We start from the raw sequence: 15,873 nt of genomic DNA, 5'->3' as shown, positions 1-15,873 counted from the left end.
CACATGCCTGCTCATTGCACTCACCACTGTTTTCCTCTATTCAATGTAGGAGGAAGAAGTTCAAGCCTTATTTCATAGAAAAAAATATGCAAGGTGGAATCACACTCCAGCAATAATGATAAGCAAAGAGGTCCTTGAATTTCCCTTTCATCAGTTGCTCAACCATTAAATTGCCCTGCACCCTGTTACAGCTTTCACAGGGCCATATCCTAAGCCAAGTCAGTAAAGGGATTGTGGATTCAGAGGAAGAGTAGGATGGAACTGTAGTCTGAGAGAAATAGACTCTGGGTCTACTAAAAATTAACGGCTATGCCAAGAGCTGAGTAAAAATCTAGGCACTGTGTGAGGAATTATCTGAGAATGACACAAAAAAGCAAGTACCAATCAGTCATTTTCAACAACTTCCCTTGCCTCCCTCACTAGAGTGAAGCAATTAATGTTATTGAGACACTGGGATGAAAAAAGCAAATTATGTTTCCTGGAGCAAGGAGGCACTGAAAACAATCTAGTAGTAAAGAGAGATGTCATTATTTCAGAGCAAAATTTTATTTAATTGGGGCCTAAGATTCCTGGACCAAAACTTCTGTTCCTCTGTTTACGTTTCCAAGTAGACACTGGTAGCAGAGAGAGCAAGTACCATCTCTGCTGGTTTCACAAACATCCACTGAAGGTTAGGGCCCATTTTAGAGCACACTGCTCTCATCTGAGGCTGTAAAGGTCAATGGTAGCATTGAAACTGACAAAGTTGACCTCAAAGTCCTGAGATTCGACATGGGAAGAGCTGTAAAAATGCAGATCACTAGGGGTGACTGAGAAAATTGTGCAACGTGACAGCAAACAAGCCCATGGGTAAATGGATTTTTACTCTTTCTCTGAAACTTGCCTTTTCTTTTCAATAAAATCAGTCATTAAATCAGAAAAAAAGATTGGATACTTAAAACACGCGGATGTTTGGCTCATTGGTTTTAGATTCTAAAAACTGCTGATCAACAACCACATTTATGGAATGGAAACTAACCTGTTGTACCTGTAAGTAATGAAACAAAACTATTTATATAGTATACAAAAAACCACAGTGACGAAAACCAGATTCTTACTATGACTAAATCAATCATCAAAGTGCATCTCTTGTACACCCTTGAGAAGCATCCAGCTTCTGGAGACAACAGTAACAGGTGAGATCAAAAATAACTAGAACAGTAACAGCCCTATTAGTGCTGCCAAGGTATGGATGAAATAAAACCTACACCCACACACTGCAACATCCTCACGTCTGTAACAACATCCTTTCACAAAGAAATCAAAGTGGCAGGAATGGGACTTACCATCAGCAGCACCCTCCTGAAGAGGCCCATATCTGCTGCCTCTGTGAGCAGGTGAATGCTGGTAACATCGGCCCCGCCGCGGTCGGCTCCTAAAGAGACCTGGCTTGGGTCTCCTCCAAAGCTGCCAATGTTCTGCTGCACCCACTTCAAGGCTGCCAATTGATCCAAAAGGCCAGCATTTCCACTCACCTCAGGAGAACCTATTGTGGAAAAGAAATAAATAGGACCGAAAAGAAATGAAACTATAAACATTTGAAGTTTTGACTAAATGTTACATTTTTAGCAGTTCTTGCAGCTGAACCTTGACAAAATTGATACTGGAGCTTGAAAGCCTGAAGTGGTCTCATCCAAGATCATCACTATATTAGTAGACTCCATTTCAGTTTTTACCACTCCAAGAATTTAAAAGAGGTAATACTCAGTGCTATAGTTACAATGTACACTTATTCATTAAGCCCCTGAAATAATTTCGTAAGACTGCCCTAACCAAACAAACAAAAGTTTCATATTATAAACTTGACATAAGCCAGAGTAGAGGACTTTGTGGTTTCTACCTGTAAAAAAAATGTTCTGCAACGATACTTGGAGTAGGATGCAACTGAGAGTAAAACTATTTTGGTTAATCCTCAGTACTTTAAAAAACATCTGATCATCTCCTTCTCTAGATTCCATTCTGCAGGAGCTTTTTGTCCAAGCCCCATATCATTATGTTAGTGTATTTCATTACAAGACCAGAGCAAGTTAATAAAATACAAGAACTGACACTTCAAGGAAAGTCAATATAATTAGCATTCCTATCAGCTGCATGCCTGGAGATGTCTAGTTGTCTCCTGACTATAGAAAAACAACACAAACTTCTAAGCTTCACTTGGATGCCTCGTGGAAGGAAACATGAATCCAGGACCAATTATTCATAAACTGAGGCCATGAGATTCTTTTTCTAAATAAGTAGCTTGACCTTAAAATGGATTAAAAGTAAACAAATAAAAATCAATGGGCTTGACAAATGCAATTGATTATTCCCTGGAGTACAAGTAATTGCATCTTTCTGCTTCCTAGATCCCTTTCACACTTACCTGTCTGACCAATCATTTGCACTTCACATCATCTTGCATTTCCTTACACACACACAGATATTATTGTATAATTTATAATATCTCAATAAATATCCTTTGAGATTGACCTATGTCTGTCCAATAGAAATCTGAATAGTATATGTTATTATTTTTGTTCTCATTAAAACAAAAGAAAAAACATGAATCACGTATTTTCCATCCTTAGCTACCATAACTGAAAAGACTATTTTCTTTTCAACACCAGCCAGAGGTAACCTGATAACTCTGATTAACAGGAAACTAATGCTGAAAGCATCTAATGATGCAACCCCCTAGGCAAGCTTTATTTTACATCAACAAAAGCATAAATAATTCCTATACAGTCTCCAAGAAAGAAATAGAAAATTATTCTTCACTGTCTACTTTTTAATCCAAAATGAGCTGTTGATTTTTAATGATTTTAAATAATCCACATTCAAAACTTGAAAGAAAAACACAACCCTAAGACAAGACAGAAAAGCCAGGAACAGAAACACAGCTGAAACTATTTGTTTCTTCCATTGTCAAGATGAAATAGTACAGTTTAAAAGTAAGGGTAGCCTCAGTAATTAGGGAATTAAAATAAACAGTGGAAGGAAAAGCTGCCCCTCTGTGGACAGGTGGCCCTGTCCCAGATAAAGAGCAATTGAAAGTGTCCCTCCTGTAGTAGATATCCATGTGTCTACTGCAATGAATTACTGATGTATCATAGAGACCCATTTAAGCAGCAGAAGAGAATATAGAGGACAGGAGACTATTGGTAGCCTTGCAGATCCCACATCACAATAGCCATCACTATAAGTGCCTTTTCAGTAGGACAGCCAGGCACTAAATGGCTCCAGAAACTACAACCTTCCACCTTATGGTGGCTATGCCATAATTTCAGATGATCAAGCCAAGCCACACCACTGAAGCAAGAGAGGAAGAACTTTCCCTACTCAAGTTTTAGGGCTTTTTTTTTTAGTTTGTTCTGCACACCATGACCAGTTCCCAGGTTTCTCAATCCAGCAATAAAAACACTCTCTGCTGTTAAAAAGCAAACCTCATTTCAAGAGCTTGCTGCAAGGCTCTTGGGACCTCTCTAGAGGAAGTGAAATCCATATAAATGTTTTAGCCACACAATGTGCCTCGTTCCCAGTACACTAAACAACAAGACAAAGGAGGGAAATAGAACCAGTTCCTTCTGCTCTGGCAAGAACCGTGGCCAGGTTGTGAAATGTACCACATTAGGGAACAGATACATGTAAAGACGTTCACAGTCGTTACACCAAAAGAAATGTACCAGCCAGGAATCTTTTCCCCTGCTTGAGTGATAGGCCTAGAGAAAAATCTTGTGAGTGGTCTTTTTGCAGGAAAGGATCACATTCCTGGAGACCACAGGAGAATGAAAAGAAAATGGTGTCCAGATGGAAGCCAACACTGACAAATATGCATTTCTGTTGTTATTAAAGTGGAGACAATAGTGCTAAATTTAAGGATCAAAATAATCCTGTTTTATAGGACTTCTTGGACTCTTAAAAGAATCAGGCCTAAATCCATTAGTCTCTTCTCCATACTCTTGCCATACAGATCACTGACATCTTACTTGATCTGGGTGCAAAGAGAGAGGTGAAAGTAGTAGTAACAATGTACATCACTTTTTGCAACATTTATTGGTGACAGCAAACTAAATCAAATATCTTGTATACTTAGAAGAGTAAGAGCTCCTCTACTGCTTGCAAAAGCCCTGTCAAAGAGAGGACAGAACTAAAAAAACCTATTAAGTACTAAAACAAAAACAAACAAAAAAAGGAAATCTGCTTTTTTTTACTACTCTTCCTTCCCAAAAGAAATCTCCATTTTACTTCTTCATTTCTAGTCTTGCAATTTATACAAGTCAACATGAGAGGATTCAGCACTTGCCTTAGTTGAACAATGAAACCAATATTGCTCACAAGATCATAGCTTGTGTTTGTAGCTTTAAGGTCTTCTAACATTCCTGCTGCTAATGTCCCCACAGTCCTAAGGGTGACCTTCTGCACCCTCTGAAAATGATGGCAAAACTTCCAAAGGTCCAGGATTTGTCCAAGTCTTTCAGTAAGAATGGAAGCCTCCCTGGAATATCACTTGAGTCTTGAGAAAAACCCTTCAAGTATTTTACCCACCTTGATAATTTTCATTGAAAATCACCAGTGACTGCTGGTCATGCACAGAAGCAGTCAAACGTATTCCACCAATCTGGGGTGGACTGAAGAATAGATCTTGCAGTGGGAACATTGCTCACCAAGATGGGTACCACTGAAAACCCATGCTGTCAGGGAGCCTGGTGCATACATACCATGTCTCATCACCCCCACAGACTGAAGGGGCTACAGGAGACACAGGATCATGGCACTAGAGGAATTTTTAGGGCTTCCCATGAATGTGGCTCTCAGCTTGCTCCAGTGACTCCTGCAAAGAACTTTCCCTACTTCTTCCAGTTCCTTCTGGAGCAAGAACATTTTCCCAAATGCACACCAATGATTTCCTACAGGGGAAGAGGCCAGGAAAGACTGCACTTTTCCCTGACCACAGTTCCACAGCACAGAGAAGGAGAAGGTCCCTTAACACGCTCCTTAGCTGTACCAGACCACCCCTCTCTGAAGGTTTGCAGGAACGCAAACTCACTACATGCAGCTCATGCACTGACTTTTAGGGACACACGTGCAGACCCCTGTGAAAAAGAGGCTGGAGAATTTTACTGATCCCTCAATTACGAACCATCATACAAATACTGATAATGCATACAAATAAAAATTACTATTTATATATTTCTAAGTACATACCTATACATACACGATACGTATCATTACTATGTAACTTTCAGCCCAGCTAGCAGTTTCCACTTAGAAAGAAACCAAGGTGAGAGTGGCAGGGAGGTGGGGAGGTGGTGGGTGATGCGTGGGCAGCGTTGCGTAATGGAAGCTGCACCACACGGATCCACCCTGCTTTTGGCTCCAGCCAAAATGAAGCCATGGTATCACTTTCATAAGCATCCGACTTGCACTGATAAAAACAGTGATTCTTTCCCCATCCTGTTACCAACTTCATACCTAAATGAGTAAGGAGCTTGTAGTGCCAGCTCTCTGGTGACTGAATGAAAAACAGGTTTTGCTGGGAGTGAGCTTTGAACAGTAAAACACAGAAGGGAAACAACAACCAATAGCTGCAGCTATAAACCCAAACAAGGCAAAATCCAGTCAGTGTCACTTGCAGTAAATACTGAAAAGACTCATGAGGCAAAGTATGTAGGTCTGGTATTTGCAGACATGGCAAATATAGCCTTCTGAATGTTTTATAGGTACTAAAATATCCACCAGAGAGACCAAGGATTGCCACCGGACTGATGGAGCCAGACCTCCACTTGCAGATATTGCATTTTCTCTCCATGGCTCCCTACATTAGGTTCCTCTGCCCCAGACAGAAATGAAAGATGGCAGAAAGAAAAGTGTCTCTTACTTGTTTAAGCGGGCAAATCTAATATAAAGCAAAATGAAAAAAATAATCCAAAGATCAGCAGGGAGACATGAATGTGTGTGTTTTACATGTCAATTGTGTTAAAGCACAATTGAGTATTAGCAAAATCTAATGGATGGAAGAGCTGGAAGTTGGATGCATTGAAAACAATATCCACAATGACAGGTCACTGAAATTAGCAGGAATTTTCATGACAGATCCTTGAGTGTCTCCAAAACCTAATATCCACAGTTTCATTTACAAACTGAAGTCAAGCCAAAGCTTTGAGTTAGATGGTTGGGTTTTATTGTCTCTCCCCTTTCTCTTTAGATTAAGTTCCCATTATTCCTTGGCTGTTTCCCCACCCTCCTGCCCCTGCCCCCCACTGCTCATCCTGCAAAAAAAAAAAAAAAAAAAAAGTTAAAGATTACAGGATTCACAAATCTTAAAATAACTTCCCTTAAGGGTTTCTGTTTGTTTGTTTTTTGGGGGGATTGTTTGGGGTTTTTTTCAGAATTCCATTTAGCCCATAGTTGCATTTGTTCTAGAAATCCATGACTTACCTGTACTAAGGAAACCAAAAACACCGAACCGGTAGTTTGCTGTCACAACAATGATGTTACTGATGGCAGCTAGGTAGGATCCATCTATGGTTGTCCTTCCTGTCTCAGCACTGTAACTCCCTCCATTGTGGAAGAAAAGCAGCACTGATGTGTTTTTGACCTGCCATGACAACAACCAGGTTAATATTCCTGCAACAAACTACTTTTGTGCGTCACTGATGAGAACAAAAATGTCTTTCCCCACTAACATTGTCTGAAGCATCCATAGGTCTTTAACAGTGACCATAATGAGAGGATATCTGAGCATTCTAGGCTGAGTAGTTGGGGTTGTTCAGCCTAGAGAGGAGAAGGCTCTAGGGAAACCTCATAGGTTTCTCCCATAGGGCTTCCATAGTCCGTCCCTAGGATAGACTTTTTACAAGGGCTTTTAGTGAGAGGACAAGGGGAAGAGGGGAGAGGAAGAGGGGACATTTATGCTAGACATTAGGAATAAATTCTTCACTGATTGCCTAGGGAAGTTGTGGATTTCCCCTCCCTGGAAGTGTTCAAGGACAGGCTGGATGGGGCTTGGAGCAATCAGGTCTAGTGGGAGGTGTCCCTGCTCATGCAGGTAGGGGTGGAACTAGATGATGATTAAGGTCCCTTCCAACCCAAAACATTCTATAATTCTATGATCTGTCTGAAATTCTAGGGCTAAATTGTCCAAAATGAGTTCTATGCCATTGAAGAGCACACTAGGTCCAGTATAAAGATTTAATGGCACCACTGGGTTCCACCAGCCAACAACTCTACAAGGTTAGCTCAAGTCAGACCTATATTGCTGACCTGGCCATTTAGCCTGTGGTGGGCTTGTCTTTGCTGTAACATGTCTGCTTTATAAAGACACACAGGAAAAGTTCAAAAACATGGAAAACAGAAGAAAATGGCATGTTGGACTGTTTCATCTAGGATTAACTCAACAGCTATGCAGGGCTGCCTTCTACTCTCCAGTCTTCAGCACTTAAGCACTGCCTAGTCTCAAAAATCTCACTTGACAAGAGCTCCTCATTGCTTCTTCAATCCTCATAGAGATTCTCCCCTACTAGATATGTAGAAGTGTCCTGCAGAGAAGACTTTTACTCTGCACAGGACAGACTCACCTCCTATGAAGCACAGAGGGAGTCTGTCCTGAGAGAGACCAATAGGACTCTTGGGATGGGAAGGAGCTACAAGGGGTGGCTGCCCATGTTTGCACTACTTGCAGAGCCACCCAATTTTGCTCAGAAACTGAGGCTTCTTCCCAAAGCAGCATCCCATCTGTGTGCACACCCCCTGCACAGGCAGCAGGGCTGCAGCCAGGCTGCTGCTGCAAGAGCAGCACAAGAGCAGAAGTGTCCCGGAGAGCTCAGCATCTACCAGGAGTTCACAGCTCTATCAAGATGACACTCAGCACAAATACCAGTGAAATGTATGGAGGGGTTTGGGTTTGGTTTTTGCCCTTCAACCCCCCCCCCCCCCCTTCCTTTTTGCTGCAAAAAGCAGAATAACCTTCTCCAGTGCTTAAAAGGCTTTTTCAGAGTGTAACTTCAATTTTCCATTGAGTACTTTTATCCCCTGTTGCTCACTTTGGGACTATCCTAAAGGAGGGTACTCACTCCTCTGCTCATCAGCAGGTCACACACACCAGCTTGTCCCTCTTTCTGCTTTGGCAGCTGCTGGTGTTTTTCAAAGAAGGGCTGGTGGCCCCTGCAGCAGCATCAAAGTACATTTGAGGTTTGTTTTTCTCTGCAGTTGGAGGGCACTGGGCTCTGTTGCTGCTATTTTCTGGATGCAGCTTAGCTAAACACAGCAGTCCCATCTGCTCTGGCAAAGGATGTCTCCAACAAAAATGTGACTGGGAGAAGCAAGGGAGAAGTGATGGTTGTAGCCTCCTGCAAAATTACAGGATAGAAGGCAAACTGCCCTCAGTTTGTCATGACTGTGTGCATTCCTCACTTATCTTTCTGGAGAATCACTTCAGAGCTTCTTGTGAACATAAGATCATGCCACCAAGAAAAACCCAGACAGTGCAAGCACTGAAACATGCTGCTCTCTTTCAGGAACTTCTGCTCCTGAATAGAAATTGCCTAATTCACAGTGGCTTGTCCCTGGTTCCCATTTTTGCACTGCACGTGGCACAGACAGAGAGATGGAAGCAAAGAAAAAAATGACTGTTTTCACATGGAAATTCATTCTAAAATACAACCACATCGACCCATGTCAGCTCAAATGGTGTCAAACATGATGCTGAGCCTGCTCCCTCTCCTCAGCTCAGCATAATTAAGGTGGAGGCTGAAACTAGACATTTCCCACATGTCCACAGCCTTTGTTCACCATCACCTTCAGCTGCCCTGTGTATTACATTACGCTGAGTGACTTTACCCAATGTTCCACTGATGAAAAGCTTAAGAAAGGCAAAGATGGGAAATAAAAGTTTCAAAGGGCAAAATAAAGCCTGGTACAACAGATATGGAGCAATTCAGGGGAACACTTAGTACTGGGGCTGTGCCTAGTGCCAATTGCCTGGGTATTGCGTTCCCATTTCTAGTCTGGATCAAGAAAATGGATCCATCTCCTATGTAAAAGTAACCTATCATGAAAAAAATAGATAAATTGGGTTTTAATCCCAAGGGATTTCAACCTCAGAGCTCACAGATCTGGGCATTTTAGGCAAAGGCTGTTTTACATCACTGCCTTCCCATTTCTTGTTAGCCATTTTAACAACATAGCACAGTTATATTCAGCTATAATTAAACTATGCCTGATAATATGAGATATTTCATATCACCTCTCTATTTATAGACATATTTAGTGGCCAATTAATTGCTTCCTATATGTTAGCTGCTGGATAATTATTTTTTTTTTTTTCTTAATATAAGTGAGTTTTCCCCAAGTCTTGCTCTCAGTCAAATTCAATGAACTACTGCAATTAAATCAGCCAGACAAAAGAGCTTCAAGGGAGGAGAAACAGAAGAGTTGATCCAAAGTCTGCTGAAGCCAGTCTCTTTACCCCCTACCATTTGGTATCAGGCTGAGACCCAGCACTGCCAGTGTCCATGCCAGGCTGCAGTGGGGCACATGTGGGGCACACAGCGGGCTGGGCAAAGTGGGGCCAGCATGTTTCTCACAGAGCTGCCACATCTGCCACATGGCTAGTTCCCAGTGCAAGGCTGTGCTCAGTATTTAGCTAAAAAACCAAACAGACTATTGCATTTTGAGGTGTAAAATCCGTGCAAAGACTTCCAGCTGGGACACAGTCAGATGGCTTAGCTGGCAGGGGAATGTCTTCTGAGGAGCCCAGCAGCTCATGCCTAGAGGGGCTTAGGTCCCACATGCGAACCCTCAAGGGGGAGAGAAGTTGAGCATGCACTAGGAAGCTGCAAGTCAGATGGAATTCTGAAAGGCTTTATAATATTCAGAAAAACATTTAATGAGCTACTTGGCAGCCATAGATTTAAACCCTACCAAGCCAGGCAACCTGAAGTGCTTTTACTATGGTAAAATATTGCTCTATACAGAATTGAGTGGAACAAAAATGATGAGATAAGGATGGGAAAAACACATACAGGGGTTGTGAGAACAGGAGAGGGAGTACATTTTCTATTTGTATTTGGGGGGGGGGGTTCATTTTTTATCTTACATTTGAACCCTTGGCAAATCAAGATGAAGCACAGCTTTGCTAGTGTGACAGGTGGTGATGGTTATAGGTGGAAAAAAGTCCCTCAGAAGTGCCAGTTTTATTTGGAGAGTTATGTGGTACACGTAGCTATGGAAGCAAAATGAGCTGATGTCATTCACCTTCTTCAATGCTTGACACTTAAAGAGTCCCTTGGTGGCAGGCAGCAGGACCTGCACTGTGCTCTGGCTCAGGCTCAAAAATGCTCCTGAATGACCTCTGCATCAGCTGCTGTCCAGGAGGTTTTATATTCAGTATTTACTAGCTAAGTTAACTTTCCATGGGCTGAAAATATATAACTAAAGCTCTCTGAATGTAAGTAAAAAATAGACCTTGAAACAAAGTGAAACAGGAAAATGCCATGCCTTCTGCTCCCAGCTACTTCTGCAAATACAGAAGTTTTGGTTCTCTCTTGGGCCAGACTTACCCATGTGAAACTGACTGGCTTGCTCAGACCTACTTCTACCTTACACCTCTAAAAAAGACAGTTCTCACCAAGAAGAAAAGACATGCCTACTTAGTCTATCAGATGGCAGAAAATACAATGCTTTCTAATAAACCATCTTGAATGCAGCACTTAAGCAGAGATGGCAAACTGCCTGGGACAGTGACCTGATGGTTTCAATATGCAATGATTGCAGTCAAGACAAAATGACAGTCTGGTGCTGCAGGGAGAAAACAGACTGCTGGTCTTTCTGGTGATTAAAAGGGCCTGCAAGGGACTTTGTCTGCTGCTGGCAAAGCACTAGACCAGCTCTTTCTAACCATGCAGTATGACAGACTCATAAATTTCTATTACATCCACTGTCACCTTCTGAAAATTATCAGTACTGTGGAAAGAAAAACTCTGTTCCTGTGCTCTGGGCCTCTCTTCAATGGGATTTGCATGTTATTGAGCATCTTTACCCCAGGCCCCCAGGGATTTGGCCAATCATCCAAACTTGGCTCTAACTTGAAGCTTTACTTTGTATGTTTAGAATGAGAAATTCAAGAGCTTTCAAATTTATCAGATTGTATCGTTGGCTCAGTCATCTTTAAAACATCTATTTTTGTGCTCTGTGGGTTGAGCATTTCTTGCTACCCTCATTCCTCAACAGTTCCCACAGATGGCAACAGGGGAACAACAAAGATCAGGGTGAAAAAAAAAACAACTATTTGCTGCCTCTCACCTGGCAGTAAGAGTTGATGTGATGTGTTATATTGTGTTACTGTCTCACTTTTAATTCTAGCTTTCTAATTTTCTGTCTTTCTAGTTGCCCAAACACAGCTCACAGAAATCCCATAGGGAATACCCTTGCACCAGTACAAACAATAGAATGCCTAATTTACTCTTGCTGGGCTTTGTGAACACCACAAGAAAAACAGTCATTCATGCCAATTAAAAGTACTTTGAAGAGGCAGTGCCCAGCTACCAAAAATATACAAGTCACCTCCTACTTACAGTGGTGGCAGGAACAAAGATGTTCAGGTACAGGCAGTCTTCACTGACAGAGTTTGATGGGGCCTCTCCATCTCCTGGCTGCCAACAAGATGCCCTAGAGACATGGATTGAGAAAATTGCAATGAAAAGGTTTGTACTCCTTTTCCACTTCTGCCATTTCCTTATGTTTTGATGAACTGAGTTTATAAAATCTTTAAATCTGTAAATCTAAATCACATATAAAACTATGCCCACCTATAGGGCATGAAGATAATCAGAGGGCTGTAGCACCTCTCCTGTGATGACAGGATGAGAGAGTTGGGGTTGTTCTGCCTGGAGAAGAGAAGGCTTCAGTGGGACCTTATAGTGGCTTTCCAGTACCTGAAAGGGCTACAGGAAAGCTGGGGAGGGGCTCTTTACCACACAGGGTAGTGGTAGGACAAGGGATAACAGTTTTAAGCTGGAAAGGGTAGATCAGACGTTAGACATTAGGAAGAAATTCTTTACTGTGAGGGTGGTGAGACACTGGAACAGGCTGCGCAAGGAAGTTGCAGATGTTCTCTCCCTGGAAGTGATCAAGGGCAGGCTGGATGGGGCTTGGAGCAATCTGATCCCTGATCATGGCAGGGTTTGGGACTAGATGATCTTTGAGGTCCATTCCAACCCAAACTATTCTATGATGCTATGACTCTATACCTCAGCATCAAATATGTGGGTTTGGGTACACATATACAAATGCAAAAAATATGTTGCATTTTCATGTTTAGAATCCTTCCCTCAGAAAAACAGCCTCATTAAAAAAATATTAGAACTTGAATGTAAGTCTTCAGAAAACTCACATTGTACATAAACTGCACAAAATTTACATGAGATGTGAGTGGAGTAGGAAGACTGGAAGTCAAAGACACAGGCCTGCACACCTATGTGATCCACTCTTCTGCTGAAATGCCACTTCTTGATTACAATTTCAAATACTCTGTGAGCTACATTTATATAAGTTTATTTTAATTTTAATGGACTGTAAAAATATATGAAAAGTTTAAAATTTTAACACATTTTTTAAATCTTTTTGCTCACAGCAGACAAATAACAGTGCCCAGCAGTGTTCAAAGTAACTTTTCAAAGGAATCCTCCCAGGCAGCCATGTACAGAAAATTGTTTTCTGGCCATCATCTGTATGAGATTCACATGCTTGAGCTCTCTCCACAAGAAGCATCAGATGGGTGACTTTTGCAGTTCAGAGATAAGCCATGTAGAAGCCACTTCCTTCTACTTCACAGTCATATTTACATCATGAGTTATTAAAAAGCTTCACAAGTTATTAGGAAAGAAGCCAGAAGATGCTATGGAAAAGAAAGTAATACCTCAGAGAATTATTTCTAAACTACCATTTTTAATGCCCTTGCAACATTTTACACTGAAAGTGAGAAAAATTTAATAGAAAATTACAAGGAAAAGGACCAGCTTTAATGCAAGTCTACAACATCTTTCCATAAGGGAGTCTCCTAGGGCAGTGATATCACTCAAAGGTTTTCACACTGACGTAGAGAAGCACATCCCCTCCAACCAAAACTACTCAAGCCATTTTAAGCAGACAAAATATAAATTTCCAAGTACAAACCCAGCCAGGACAACAGGTCTAACACTATTAATCATACAACTTTCTACAGGGCAGCAGGAATCATCACCGATGCCCATGGCTGTTTTTTTTTTTGTTTTTTTTTTTTAGCAGCTCATCAGGATCCCCAGCACCTCCAGATCCAAGGATCTCCTCGTGCCAAGACTGACTCCGAGGAAAGGCTGCCACCTGCTGAGGCAAGTCCACAGCTCCTCCAGCAGTTTGAAACTCCACAGCAGGAAGATGTTTTCTGTGTATTTTTTGTTGGGGTTGGTTTGGAGGGGGCTTGGAACGGGAAGGTTGAGTCTTTTACTTTTTTTTAACCTTAAATTAATAATGGAAATTAATGTCTGATTTTTTCACTCACCTAAAGAAGCACTGAGAATTCAACAGATAGGAGCTGATTAACTAAGGTCCCTAACATTATTTTGAACATCTCAGTCAGACTGCTCATTGCAACACCAGGTCTTCAAAGAGTGACCACAGAGGCAAATGGGTTTTACCAAAGTCCTAGCAGAGACCAGGCTGTGGCTGCAGACACAAAGAGCTAATGGTGTGTGTTCTAACCTAACATCACTGTGCATCTGAGGAAACAAAAAAGCCACATTGCAGCAGATCACTTCAATGTACATGAGGCCATGTGGCTACCATGGTTAGGCTGTGAACACCTCCACAACTCAGGATTCACAGAATTTTTTTGAGTTGGAAGGGACCTTAAAGATCAGCGAGTTCCAATTCCCCTGCATAGGCAGGAACACCTTCTAGAACAGGCCCAGAGCCCCATCCAACCTGCCCTTGAACACCTCCAGGGATGGAGCCCCCACAACATCTCTGGGCAGCCTGTTCCAGTGGAAGCATATAGCAGCCTTCCAGTATCTGATGGGGCTACAGGAAAGCTGGGGAGGGACTTTTTACAAGGGCTTTTAGTGAGAGGACAAGGGGTAATGGATTAAATCCAGAAGAGGGGAGATTTAGGTTAGACATTAGGAAGAAATTCTTCACTATGAGGGTGGTGAGATGCTGGAACAGGTTGCCCAGAGAAGTTGTGGAAGCCCCATGCCTGAAGTATCCAAGGGCAGGTTGGATGGGGCTCTGAGCTACCTGATCTACTGGGAGGTGTCCCTGCCCATGCAGGGGAGTTAGAACTAGATGATCTTTAAGGTCCCTTCCAACCTAAACCATTCTATGATTCTGTGAAATCCACTGTCCTGACAGGTTCAACAGCACAGCTACACTAAGTAGCAACACCAAATCCCTCTTTTCTTTAATTAAAGAAATACACATTCACAATCTGTCATTCTGGTTCCTCAGTGCAACAAAACTAAGACTAGTATTGTAAGACTAAATGAAACAAAAAAATGCACACAAATGTTCTGCCCATAGAATGCCTCCAACCTAAATGATTCCAACCTTTTGAACTCAATGATCTTAAAACAATATCGTCGTCATTAATATCCAGCTCCTTTCACACACCTGGATGGAGAAGCACTTCTGTAGGTGGTCAAAGGGGTTCCTTACCGAGCTGCAGTGGCATTCCAAGTTTCCACCCAAGTGAAGGGCTCTGGAGGACTAAACCTCCTCTCTGCAAGGGGAGGTGCAGCATAGGGGATCCCCAGGAACTGGCTGATATTTTTCCACTCTGAGCCAATGTGGATCACCCGGGATTTGCCCATCAGATCTCCATGGGATGGGATGTGCACAGATGGGGTTAAATCCGATCCAGAAATGGGCAGGAATAAATCTACCAAGGAGGGAACAGAGGAAAAATAATTTGCTTTTTCAGGTTAATACTACTGCAGAAATGCAAATTAATCCAATTTCCCTTAATTTTAAGCTATTAAGTGTCTAATTCACTTATTTAAATGAAACAGACAATTCTGTGTTATTCTTTCCTTATAAAGTACTTCATGATAGGCTAGATGATAGCTACTGGATTTAACTTTCCAAATGCTTACTTTACAAACGCTTATTCAAACATTTCTTCCAGATCAGCCATCATGTTAGAATATATATTTGAACACTTCTACAAGAGAGAGAGAGATTTTCAGACTTTCCCCTCTCCCGTGACTTTAAAAAGCACAAAGTTAAGATTTGAACATTTATAGCAAGTCAGAGGAGGAAAGATAACCACAGAGGTCATTGGTTTGGGCTCTCATCTGGAAAGATTTGTACCTCAGACTCTTTTCAGTGACTGTTTCATCACACAAGACAGAAGAGCTTCAACAGCCATTTTTGTCTTTCTTTTTATATAAGGACTAACTGAAACATTAGCCATCAACCCACAGAAGAAGTTTTTCAAATATGCCTTGCTTTAAAACAGAGCTAAGTGATACCTGCTACTACTTCTCTACTAAAACAATTTATTCAATAGGCAGGAATCAAATTTTAAATCAAGTGACTAAAACCAAAACTGTACATAGATTTACAAACACTAGATTTCACGTGTCAGTCTGTGACTTTACTTCACTAGATAGTGATAAACCCCTTTTCCTCTCGTCAAGTTGGAACCTTTTCATTGATTGTCAGTTCTTCACAGAAACCTCAGTGAGCAGAAAAGGAAATATTTCTTTCCTCCCCCCTTTATCATTACCTAAAAGTTTCTAAATACTTCTTATAAAAGAAAGAATCAGTATTACACCAAAAGAAAGCAGTATCTTCCAAAAATCAAGGAAAAAGCCAAAGAAA

The 15,873-nt window shown here is 41.6% G+C and overlaps 1 protein-coding gene across 1 annotated transcript in view; it reads right to left on the bottom strand.

The window, feature by feature from the left end:
* Window positions 1-15,873, bottom strand: part of TG (thyroglobulin) — a 157,477-nt gene that overhangs the window by 63,082 nt on the left and 78,522 nt on the right. Inside the window, exons 38-41 of the mRNA XM_051610309.1 lie at window positions 14,707-14,929; window positions 11,592-11,685; window positions 6,457-6,616; window positions 1,326-1,525 (exon numbers count right to left, since the gene is read on the bottom strand). Of these exons, the coding sequence (XP_051466269.1) occupies window positions 1,326-1,525; window positions 6,457-6,616; window positions 11,592-11,685; window positions 14,707-14,929 (677 nt within the window). The remainder of the gene's footprint in view (window positions 1-1,325; window positions 1,526-6,456; window positions 6,617-11,591; window positions 11,686-14,706; window positions 14,930-15,873) is intronic.

This window comes from Apus apus, chromosome 2 (genome assembly GCF_020740795.1).
Source record: "Apus apus isolate bApuApu2 chromosome 2, bApuApu2.pri.cur, whole genome shotgun sequence".
Classification (NCBI taxonomy): domain Eukaryota; kingdom Metazoa; phylum Chordata; class Aves; order Apodiformes; family Apodidae; genus Apus; species Apus apus.
The sequence above is the reverse complement of the archived record's forward strand: the minus strand, read 5'-3'. Positions and strand labels throughout refer to the sequence as shown.